General features: G+C 47.2%; 1 protein-coding gene across 1 annotated transcript in view; it reads left to right on the forward strand.

Moving 5' to 3' along the window:
* Positions 1 to 11,751, forward strand: part of GDPD5 (glycerophosphodiester phosphodiesterase domain containing 5) — a gene marked incomplete at its 5' end in the record, with an annotated part of 42,300 nt that extends 30,549 nt beyond the window's left edge. Inside the window, 4 exons of the mRNA XM_009866261.1 lie at positions 3,110 to 3,192; positions 6,477 to 6,491; positions 9,904 to 10,016; positions 11,636 to 11,751. Coding sequence (XP_009864563.1) covers positions 3,110 to 3,192; positions 6,477 to 6,491; positions 9,904 to 10,016; positions 11,636 to 11,751 — 327 coding nt within the window. The remainder of the gene's footprint in view (positions 1 to 3,109; positions 3,193 to 6,476; positions 6,492 to 9,903; positions 10,017 to 11,635) is intronic.
* Between the last annotated feature and the right edge of the window lie 504 nt (positions 11,752 to 12,255).

Here is a 12,255-nt window from a genome sequence, read left to right on the forward strand (position 1 = left end):
ACCTCCAGATCTCGCTTGTGCTGTGTCTCCAGAACTGGACGCAGCACTCCAGGTGGGGTCTCATGAGAGTAGAGTAGAGGGGGAGAATCCCCTCCCTCACGTAGACAGTAAACTCTCTGAAAACTCCGTTAGCACTTTGGTTCTCTGTGCAGAACTGAAATAGTCCAGTTGGACTGAAAGAAAAGTTATGAAAGAATTACATCAAAGTATTCCCAAAACAAGAGATGTAAGTGCATGTGGTGGAGGGGCTGCTTTCTGATAGCAGGTCAGGGGTAGGACAGGAGGCTACTGTTTGAGCTGCTGCTCTGGCAGATCCATTTGGGAAAGGGGAGAATTGGATGAGCGCAAGGAGGATTTGTTGTTAATGAGCTACCTGCATTTTTAGCTAGAGGTGGGACCACAGGGCTGCTGCCTGGGTGGGTGAACATCTGTGCTCGATATCCTTAACCTTAGCTTGACCTACTGCTTGTGTCTGACTACACGAACTCACGCTGGTTTGTGCTGAAGCCAGAGAATTGGAAATGGTTTTATAAAGACCCAATCTGTCGGCGGAAGAGATTATAGTTGTCCGAATTGTGCTGCTGCAAACATCTGGCTTTCACTATAGCTGGCAGGAGTTGCGTGCCCATCACTGGTAGCTTTTTTTTTTTTTTTTTTTTTTTTTTAAAAGCCCTTTTGTGGCCCGGGGGGTTTTTTTTTTTTTTTTTTTTTTAATCTAAAAGCCTCTTTGCTGATACTTGGAGCCCTCCTCTAAGAGCTTTCCCATCTGCTGGATTTCCACTTCAGCCCTCTGCTGCAAGTGCACACTCTTATATCAATGGCAGCATAAAAATCCCTTGATTTCCTGCATAATGAAGTGCATTGGTGACGTAATCTAACCGGCTTTGCTATCTGAGGCCCCTCTGCCATGTAAGACATGGTCTGGGAGCTGGAGCCAAATGGTTGTTTCCGCCAGGTTTTGGCTGCTCAACACCCTCAGGAGCTTTACTGCCAGCTGAACAGTGCAAATCTGTTCTGCTCCAGGCCACCAACAATTGAAAAAATACATTTACCTTGTGTTTAAGTTAAATAAAAGGAAAAGCAAAGAAGGAAAAAGCCACACACTCTCTCCCCTCTGCTCTTGATGGAACACCAATAGTAAGAAGAGGCCATTGGACACAGCTTTGAAAGGAAAACTTTTAAAAGTTTGAGCTGGCATTTAGCCCCCAGTTTTGTGTCCTTAAAGGAAGTTCCCAGTGAGGGACCCCTCTCTGCACTTTTTGGGGATGTATCTCAGGGGATCTGAGTTGCTCTCCCTGCCCAGTGATGCGAAATTGATGAATGTGAGGATTTCAGGAGTAGGACTTACATTGGGTAAAGTTTATAAGAAACCAAAGTAATCCTACTAAAATGGCCCTGTCTAAAAAAAAGGTGAATTGCGGGTGAAATTTGGCGGATTCCTGAGCAGATCTTAGTGAAGGTGGAGCAGGACAAGTTGTCTCCACAATAGATGTTGCTGACCCGTGCTCCCTCTTCTGCAGGGCTGAGACGGTGTCTGCTCACTAAGCACTCACAAAAACAGTGTGTGTGTGGGGGTGCATGTCTTTGGGGGGAAAAAAAAAGTCTTCACCTTTTGATGACCTTGAAATTCTATTTTTGTTACTAACAAAACCTTGGTTTGGTACAAAAAACTTCGAGCTTTCTGCAGGACTTACATTTTTTTATTATTATTATTTTTTAATACCTATAATCAGATGCTGGAGTTTGCCAGAAAGCTGTGCTCATGTCTGCCTATTGCTTGCAGTATATCTTAGCAAATGCAACTTTTGCCCCACAGGAAAACACACTATTTGGGTTCTTCGGTTGTGAAATGCCAGTAGGAAAAATTTAGATGTGTAGATGTTGATTTAACTTAGAGGACTCTTCAAGTTTTCCTGCAAAGCAGTTATGATGGCACTCTTCTGCCAAGAAGACAGGAGACATCAGTTTTGTGGCTGTTCATCTGACTAGATGCAGCAAACGTAACATTAAATGTCAACCTTTTGTAATTAAGCTGGAAAATACAAGGATTAAATTTCCGTCAGAAGCATTGGCTAATTAAAGCATTGCCCTGCTAATTCCATGGGATGCTTTCACAGGAAAAATTGAGGCTTTCACAGGAAAAATTGAGGTTTTCAAAAGAAAAATTGAGGCAGAGAAAGACTCACTGAGAAGAAAAACAAGTTTTTCTCTTCTAGGAGACAGAGGGAGCAGAGCTGATGGCTTCCCGCTGGTTTCATCCATTCCACACCACCGTTGCATGAACTCATTGAGATGTATGATGTGTATTCTATTTCTCTAATGAATTATTACGTGCGTGCTTTAGTGTTGGTGGTTGTCATGGACCCATCTGGTATAAAATTAGGAAGCTGGACTAGTCACTAGTTGGAACTACTCTAGGTTTGGGCTAGGAGAAAACCATTAGCATCCCTGGTGACTTTCCTGGACGGGTGCCTTCTGAGCATCACAGGGAGCCGATTAATATTATCACTTTACTTCGTGGTCTTTACTAGTGCTGCTCTTTCCCGGGCAGCACTAAAATGAACGTGGAGCAGGGTGCTCCTGTGCTGGTTTGAGATGGTTCAGCTGGTGTGATGGCCACAGCCACTTAAGACCGGCAAATGAGTGACTTAAAGGACAGAAAGCAAGAAGCAGATACTTATCAACCCGGGGGCCATGCAAAACAGGTAATGTTAGCACTCAGAACGGACTCTGCATTTCTCCTGTGCAATATTTCTACCTTTTCCTGCAGACTTGGATTTCCAAACAGCATCTTACCCTCACCTCGAGGCACAGCCGAGACAGGAAACTTTGAGCCCGCAGAGTGCTGAGAGAGCGTCAGCACGCAAAAGGAGGGGGAGTTTTAAAATTGTTCATGTTTGCAGTTTTTTCCTGATGACAGGCTGGTGTTAGAAATGTCAGAAATGTTGTGATTTACATGCAACACCTGCAGCTCTGTGCTTTCCTCTCTGCCGTGGTGGTAACTTTAGCAACACATGATCTCTCTGTGATTGTACAATCCAGAAAGTTTAAGGTTTGCCTCTTTTTTCTTTTTCTTTTTTTTTTGTGTGTTTTGTTTTTTGTCTTCCAGCCTCCAGACGAGTACCACCTAATCTGGATCACGTCTGATCTCATTTCATTTATCGTAATTGTAGGAGTTTTTATATTCCAGAAGTAAGTAGCATTGCCGCAGCCCGAGTCTCATATGTTCGTGGTGTGTGTTTTTGTTCCGAGTGCGGGGTTGGAGACGGGAGAGAGGAGCACCGTGCTCCTTGGGCGCTTGGATTGCAATAGCAGGGGAACTGTTTATTAAAAAAAACCCATACAAAGACTGCAAAACAAGAAATCTGCATCTGGGATGTGACACTGAATTGGATGTAGTCTCAAAATAGTAGTGATAGATGGCTTGCTCTGCTTATAAATGCGTGTGGGAGAGAAACTGTAAATGCTTTAGGGAAATGGACGTTGAGAAAGAGACTAAAATGCTTTAAAGGAAGAAGGGGAGATGTTTTGAGATTCCACCATTATAGTCTTCAGAAAGAACATGTCATAGTTTTCTTAAATCAGTTTGTTCCCGTTTGGATGAAGAAATTGAAATAGCAAATTTAATTTAGCAAATCAAATCAGTTGCTTAGCCTGATGCATGGAGAAACCTCTCCATTTGCCAAAGAAAAGGGAGAGGGAGGATTTGATGAGGGCACAGCAGGAGCAGCCTCTCTGTTAGCCAGGGTCCCTGGAAATGAATGTGGAACACACAACCTAGGAGCAGGGCAGTTTAAGACATCAGGAGGAGGTAAATCAGCTTCCTAATGGCAGAGCTGACAAAGCTACCCTTCTCTTTAGTATACTGGAGGAAACTATGGTGTCCTCCTGGTGATGTGCCTCTTCCAGGAGGTGTTTGAGCTGTAAGTGGTGACAGTGTAATAACCCTCCATGGGAAGAAGCGTGAGCTCAGAGAGATGCGTTCCCTCCACTGAGAAGCAGCAGCCTTCTCCTGGGAAAATGCGTCATTCTGAAATCATAGAATCATAGACTGGCCTAGGCTGGAAGGGACCTTAGAGATGATCTAGTCCAACCTCCCTGCCATGGGCAGGGACACCTCTCAACTAGATCAGGCTACTCAAGGCTCCGTCCAACCTGGCCTTGAACACCTCCAGGGAGAGGGCGGCCACAACATCTCTGGGCAATTTATTCCAGAGTCTTGCCAACATCGTACTGAAGAATTTCTTCCTGAGATCCAGTCTAAATCTATTATTCTTCAAATTACACCTATTTCCCCTTGTCCTATCGCTGGACACTCTTGTAAAAAGTCCCTCCTCAGCCTTTCTGTGGGTTCCCTTCAGGTACTGGAAGGCAGCTATTTCCCCTGGCTCTAGAATCTCACCAGCTTTGGCCTGCACATTCCTTCCTTCTTGATACCTGAATTGCCTTTGCGTTAGGAGCAGCAATTTTAATTTGCTTCGACCTCATGAGCTAGGGGTTTTGCTGTCGTGTTGTACCAGATTATCTCCTTCTGTGACTTGGGTGCATAATTTTGCTGTGTCACAGTAGGCTGTTGCTCCTGCTAGCACCCACTATGGATTTGGCTTCAGGCCATGTGCTGGGTCTGTTTATAATTGTGACTAAATTCATGACTTGCACAGTCCTGCGGTGATAGACCTTTGACCAGCGGGTCCCCAGTCCCAGCATGGAGTGGAACAGCAGATCCAAAACTCTCAGCTTAGACTTTCCAACGATTAATGAAACCACTGGCCAAGATGAGTTAAATTCTTCACCCTGAGGGTGCTGAGGCACTGGCACAGATTGCCCAGGGAGGTTGTGGATGTTCCATCCCTGGAAGTGCCCAAGGCCAGGCTGGATGAAGCCTTGAGTGACCTGATCTAGAGGGAGGTGTCCCTGCCCATGGCAGGGGGATTGGAACTAGATAATCTTTGAGGTCCCTTCCAACCTAAATGATCTTTCTATGATTTAAATTTTTCTGAGAAGCCTTGTGATCTGAATTGTTGCCGATTAAACCTTTCCTCCAGAAGGGCCTTGTGGCTGTGTTGTCTTGAAACTTCTAACTGATGAATTTGAGGTTTAATAAGAGATGTCCCTGCCCTTTAGACCCTGTATTTCTCTGTCAGATACAGAAATGCACAGAGGAGTCTGGAGGCAGGGGCTGACCTTGCTCAAGAGCAGAACTTAAAGGCCAAGCTGATAAGATATTTGCAGTCCTTTGTGTCACCTCCCACAGTCAGTTCTAGAAGGCTTTCCTGAGCCAGACCCAGGAGACTCTGGCTGAAGAAATTAAAACTGATTCAACCTGCTGACTGGGAACTCTACGTCCCAGAGCAGGATGAAATAGTGCATGCTCAGAGAGAGAGAGAGAAGTCATAGCTACATAGACTTTGCAACAGCTCCACTCTTCTGCTCTGTATAGACTGAATTTCTCCCAGTTTGGATGAGTTTTGATGGAGTAGGCCAAGAGGAAGCAGGGTAAGGAAGGAAAACTATTGCAGAATTTCTCTTCCACCTTCAGTGCAAGTGTGATGCAGGTGAGAAGAATGTCAAAGCCGCTACCAGCTTTCCCCAGAGTCCATCAACCTGGAGCACTGATCTCCCAGCCTCTGGACTAGCCTCTGGTTAGGTATGCTGGGATGAAGGTTGGACTAGATGATCTTCAGAGGTCCCTTCCAACCCCGAACATTCTGTGATTCTGTGATTCTGTGACTTGATACTCTTTCGGTGATGGCTCGGAGAGGTCTGACCATGTGAGGTCCGTTGTAGCAGGACAAACTGTCATCTTTGGCATCTCTCCCTTGGGACAACTCAGCCCCAGATCTGCAGAAGGAAAAAGGAGAAACTGTAGTACCAGAAGTTGGACTTCTTTGCAGCAAAGGGCTTCCCAGAGCCTTGTGCAGGAGAGACCCATTTCCCTGCCATTCCAGTTTCTCCACCACATGGAAGAATTGCTAGCAGCGTTGAGGATAAATCAAAAATAAATCAAAGGAGAATTGCCCAACTACTGCCTGCTGATGTGATTCGGCTCTGGGAAATGGGGCTTGGCATTTGGCCTTCAGTGTCGTGGTTTGTTGGTTTTGTTTCGGGTTTGCGTTTTGTTGTGTTTTTTTTTTTCTTTCCCCTCCTCCAAGTCCTTTCTGGGGCAAACCAGAGCTGCTTCCTTCATGCAAGGATGAGGGGGTGGGTGGGAACAGAGCCACCGCTTCGATGTGCTCGTCCTCTCTCCTACGCATGGCTTGTCTCTCCTCCGTAGCCGTGGGTAGGGATCGCTCCCGCTCTTCTGCTTCAGCCCTGGTGAACAGGATCATGGCAGCCTCTCCAGAGGGGAAATACCGACTGTGATGACTTCTAACCAATCTTTTTTTTGCCTCTTTGCCTTGTTTATTTTCTTACTGCTCTGACTGTTGTGCATGTTCCTCCTCTTTCTCTCTCTGCTGCATTCTGGCATCTCACAGCTATCACATGATCAGGTAATTCTGGTGCTTTCCTCCTCTTTTCTTTTTCATTCAACCTTCCTTTCTCTCTTTCTCCCTCTCTGCTATGGCTTCACTGCAGATGGACAGGGCAGGACGCAGCTTTTCATGATGCTTTCAAACATCTGGCTTCAAAGGGGGAGGACCATAAGGGTCAGAACATTGCATAGTCCATAGCCACGAGCACCGTGGAAGCCTGATGCTGAAGCTGGTGGATGCTTTGAAGGCAACGTGACCTTCTGTCACAATGGTTCAAGTCACTGCCTTTTAAAATAGCCCTGTTCTGTGGTCCTGCAACAAGTGGTAATTGAGAATTTCCTAGTGGACGTAATGCTTTCTCCATGGAAATAATCCCATGCAAAATATCCCCTTCCTTTCTGCATTTACTGGAGGGTTTTCAGACCATCCTCTTCTAAATTGGCCAGTTCTAAAGAAAAGAGCATAACCTGTTCAATTAGATAAAGTAGTGCTTCTCTAGCTCTGGGAATGAATTAAGAAGGCAAATAGGTGGGAAGGTTTGGCTCATCAATTGCTGCAATCAGCATTTGGGATTTTCCGGGAGTCTCTTGCCAGTTAAACTGTGGTGAAACTGGAAATTGAGTGTGAAAATAAATAGCATCGCACCCAAGAGAATGAGCCTGGGAACGCTGAATTTGAAGTGCCATCAGTTGGAAACCCAGTGTCCTGTTTGCATTGGCTGTTTTGTCACCAGTCGTTGTCCATCCCCTTGGAGGGAAGCGCTGTCGCTTTTCTGCAGTAAAGCCTTCGCTGCGTCCGTACTCAGACCAAACTCTTCACGTGGTACCTTCTCCATCCCTTCCGCTGTGTGCCATGGGGTTGTATTTCTGAGGACCTGGCTACTCCCTGTCTGTGCTTATGCCCCTCTCCCTTCTCCCCACCCACGGCCTCAGGGGTCGGGGTTGACCACCTCCAAGCACTGCCTGCTCCCCGAGGTGCCTTGGACTTTGCAGCGCGATGTCCTCACAGCATCTCCCCAAACCAGGACTTGGCTATGGGACTGGGCTGAGCCCTTCTGTGGGTGCAGGGAGGTTGGGTGTTTCCCCTTTCTCGCCTCCCCCCTTGCTCGTGGATAAGGAGAAGACAGGCACGGAGTTGTCGGGCAGGCTTTAGGCAAGAGCGGTCGCAGGATGGGGACTCTGGTTTTGGCTGGCTTGGCTCTTTGCTCGCTCCATCTTATCACCTTGGTACCAACCAACCCCTTTTTCTCCCCAACGCACCTTTCTTCAACCCATCCCCTTTCCCTGCCATTTAGCATCTCCCCTCCAAACCAAAGGGGTCCCGTTGTGGCCCTAACACAGTGTATGCTGTCTCTGTGTTGTTGTCCCAGTATTTTTTAGTCTGTTCCCACCCTGTGTCCGTCTGGTCCGCTTTGATGCCAGCCTCCCAGAACAAGACCTACCTGCTGTCTGTCTGGCCTTCTTTTTGCACGCTGCTGTCCTAAACGTGGCTGATCACAACAAAGTCCGAGGGGGTAGGAGAGGTGCTATTTTCTATTAAACAAGCTTTCTGGAGACCCAAAGGCTACTGAGCACACCAGAGAGTCTTTTGTACGGTGTTGGAGTTGCTTTGTGGTTAAATGGTTGCTTTTCTAAGAGGGTATTTCAAAATACTCCTGAAAAATGGGGTGGCCTTCTCCGATGTTCTTCAAACTGAGCAATGCACCCCTGTGAGAGGAATCACTGACCCCTCGTGCATATTTAACCAACCTGGGTCTGACCGCAGCCACTGTGTGAGACGGGGAGCAGAGAGTGGTGGATGTTCCTCTTGATGGGAGGAGAAGAACCCTTGGTCCCTGCACCCCGTTGTGGCTGCCTCAAAAGAGCCCATGCCCAATATGAGACATCTAGGACCAATGGCCAAGAGACTATCATGCCTTTTGGCCACGCAGTCCAGCCTGATGATGAAAATCTTGATGTTGTGGGCAAAGAAAAAACTCATTTTGGGTCCTGATGATAGTTTAAGGAGAGTCTTACCCTGTGAGATCCTCAACATGTGCTTGCAGCCATGTTGACCTTAGTGGGATCTGCCTTCATGGGACACTAAAGGACAAAAATGGTTGTCTTTTGGGTCAGAGTGGCTCAGCTTAGATGATTATGAGAGAAGAAACACTTTTTAAAATTTATTTTTGTAATTTTTAGAAATATACTTAAATATCTTTGCTTCCTCTGTGTTGCTTCTGTCCATGGGTCAGTTGTGAGTTGTGTTGTGTTGCCATCCCACCCCTTCTTTTCTCTGTAGCAGAGCACACACCTTCATCTGTACCCTGGTCAAAGCCTGACAGTGTGGTATCGCTGGAATTTGGGAAGGGCCTGGAAACCCCATGAGATTGGCATCAACTAGATTCTCATAGGAAAAATGCAGAACCTCTTTCATGGATGTTGCTTTGTCAGGCTGGTGCTGTGGACCCAGGCTGGAGATGTGTGGGGCTCCTCAAATCCTCTGCTCCTGGAGCTGGGTAGGGGGTTAGAAATTCAAGAGGAGGTGGTTTTCAATTTTTAAAAAAATATAAAAATGGGGTTTTTTAAAAAGACCCCACACCTTCTGCTGTGTGGGAGAGCCGCTAGGTGGAGCCAGAAGATCAGAAACCCAGTAAGCCAACCTAAATCCCACCAAGTAGCCTCATGAGCTTAAAGGGTTTTTCCAACCTAAATCATTCCACCATTAGTAACATCCGTAACTTTTTTCACATGCAGTCAGTGATGAGAATAAAAGTCTGGCTAATTTGAAGTCGAGCCAAGTTCCCAGCAGCCTCATATTGTTCACGTGGTGGAAGTTTCTGGTGAACGCTGAGGCTTAAAAAAATGGAGGGTTTGTGTAGAAACATTTAAGAGGTGGCATCTGGGGAGACCAGTGCACTGGGAGAAGTTACACTTAAGGGCACCCTATGTGACACTGCCTGCACTGGGACCACTCATACTTTCCTGCAGAGCAGCTCATGTCGATGTCTTTGCCTTGTCTCAAGTTGGAGACCTTAAATTGCCTTTGAGCTCTCTTCTCCCACAAGTATGAGTGTGTCATGCTGTGAGGAGAAGGTTGTGGTTTCTTGGCTTGGTTTCCTGTTCTGACCCCAAGAGTCAGAATAGCTTCTGCCTCCTTTGGGCAGCTGGATAGCTGATGTGAGAGAGAGGGGTTTGGGACATCTGCAGTCCTTGGTGAAGTTAATGAAGTTGGGACACTCAAAGTGATTGAAAACAACCTACTTGTATGTCTGTACCCCTCTGAGATAACCCCTGTGAACATCCTCCCACCCTGTGGGGTTGCATAGGTGCAAGGGAGCAAAGGCATGGGGATCTCTGGGACTGGTTGGTCTCCATATTGTTGGTGGCCCCTTGCATTGAGGGTGCTCCCGTGGTTGGGATGTCCCTGATATCCCCCTCTTGTCTTGCAGGTGGCGCTTAGGAAGCATCAGGACCTACAACCCGGAGCAGATCATGCTCAGCGCTGCTGTCCGCCGGTCCAGCCGGGACGTCAAGATCATGAAGGAGAAGCTGATCTTCTCAGGTATGGATGGGTACCTTCCATACCTTCTCAGGTATGGATGGTCAGTCAGAACCCTTTGCTCTATCCCTCAGCTGTCACCCTGCTCTGTGTTGATGGAGGAGGTGGTCTTGGTGTGGGTGTCATTATCTGCTGGTGGGACAAGATGTGCAGCCTGACCCTGGTGCACTGAACCACCTGTGAGATATTGTCATGGCTCATCCATCCGAAACTGGTGCAGGTCTGAGCACTGATTTGCTGAGGAATCCTGTGCCTACCTTCCCAAGGTGTGCTATGAAGCTCTTGTACTGCCCCACATGATAGAGTCATAGACTGTGTTGGGCTGGAAGGGACCTTTAAAGGTCATCTAGTCCAACCACCTGCAGTGAACAGGGACGTCTCTAATTAGATCAGGTTGCTCAGAGCCCCATCGAGCCTGACCTTGAATGTCTCCAGGGATGGAGCCTCCACCACCTCTGGGCAACCTGTTCTAATCACCTCCACTCTGAATTGACAGCAGAGTGTCAAAAGCTCTGAAACCCATTAAAATAATGGCATAGGTCACCACAAATAGTTTGGGGTAGACCTGGAATTCAGCAGTACTGTGGATGCTTGATATCCTTGTGCTCATCCCAGTGTTTATTTGATAGATTCATAAATTACCAGGTTGGAAGGGACCTCAGGGATCCATCTAGTCCAACCCTATTTGTGTTGGAACATCTCACCCCACCTCTGAGAAAGATCTAAGAAATGCATTAGCTTTTAGCTTTGAAAGATGGAAGTTGGTGCCTGAAGCTGGAAAAAACTCACACTTGAAGGACTGGGAATATAATCTTCCTCTGAGCTGTGCCATGGGTTTTCTTTCTTTGTGTTTAGGGGCTGGAGATCCCAGCAGGGATCAGGGTTTGTTGTGCTGGGCACACACAGAGCAAAACGACGACTCGTGCGTGGGATGCAGGTCTGATTCTACCCTCCAGAGATGGACCCAGAGAGGGAAAGCAGTTGGTCATGGCAGAATTAAGCCTCCCTAATGTATTCTAGACGTACAAAACATCCTAAGATGTAAAATATCCTTAGAGGTAGGGGTTATGGATCAAACTTTTGTGCCTCTGGAGCAAATATTCTTGCTTAGGGTGGGTGTTTACAGTTGAACCATTGTTGGTTGCACGTTTTTCCCAGTGAAACCATTCTGGAATAGGAGTCTTCCCTTTTCCAGAATGGCTGTTTGGGTAAGGATTAAGTTTAGGGGTTTTTTTGTACCCTTTTCCCAAGAGGTGACTAATTCAACCTGTGACACAGCATCGTGTGTATGGAAGGTGGGAGTGTCCAGCTTTGATGCAACCCACATCACTGCATTTGGGTTGGACTTAGATGATCTTTGAAGCTCCCTTCCAGCCCAACACATTCTGTGATTCTGTGGTGGCAACGTTGTCAGGGACTGAAATTTAGAGTCCTTATTTTGGAGGCAGATCCTGTCTGGAACTGATTTTAAATGGGTGCAGCATCACTAAACCCAGATTGAATCAAACTGATCCCATGTGGTGGAACTGCATGCCTCGTGCCTCAGTTTCCCCACCCACGGAGGGGGGAATTCCTGGGATTTGCACCGCTGTGACGATGCTCCGGCTTTTTCTCTTCCTCAGAGATCAACAACGGCGTGGAGACCACGGACGAGCTGTCTCTCTGCTCCGAGAATGGTTTTGCCAACGAGATGGTCACCCCCACGGATCATCGGGACACCAAGCTGCGGATGAACTGAGCGGGGGGCTCCGCTCCAACCCCGGCGTTTGCTCCGGCAGCGAGAGCCGTGCTCTCCTGCTTTTGCTCACGGGATGGGAACCTTCGAGGAACTGCTGGTCGGGCAGAGACCCCCTTCCCATACCCCATCACTCGGCTGCTCCACCTCCCTGGTTGTGAGGTTGGGGGGGCTTTTTTTTTTTTTTGTAAATATGTAGAAAACCTGAAAATATTTTTTTTTTGAGTGTAACTTTTTTTTTTTCCCCAGGGCATGAGTGGAAAAACGATGTTCATTAAATCCTCAACCTTATGGCTGAAATTATTTGAATCTTGATGTGACAGCCTGAGTCCCCTTGGTGGGGGAAGGGGGGTTCTGGGAACAACACGTTGGACGTGTCTCCCCTTTCTCCCCCTTTTCCTGCTCCACTCCTTCCCTTGGTGCAGCGACTGTGTAGCTGGATGTTGTGATGTTCTCGTGAAGTGTTGGTTTTGTCACTTTTTTTTTTTTTTTTTGGAGGGGTTCCCT

The sequence above is a fragment of the Apaloderma vittatum genome, unplaced genomic scaffold (assembly GCF_000703405.1).
Source record: "Apaloderma vittatum isolate BGI_N311 unplaced genomic scaffold, ASM70340v1 scaffold11873, whole genome shotgun sequence".
In the NCBI taxonomy this organism is placed as follows: domain Eukaryota; kingdom Metazoa; phylum Chordata; class Aves; order Trogoniformes; family Trogonidae; genus Apaloderma; species Apaloderma vittatum.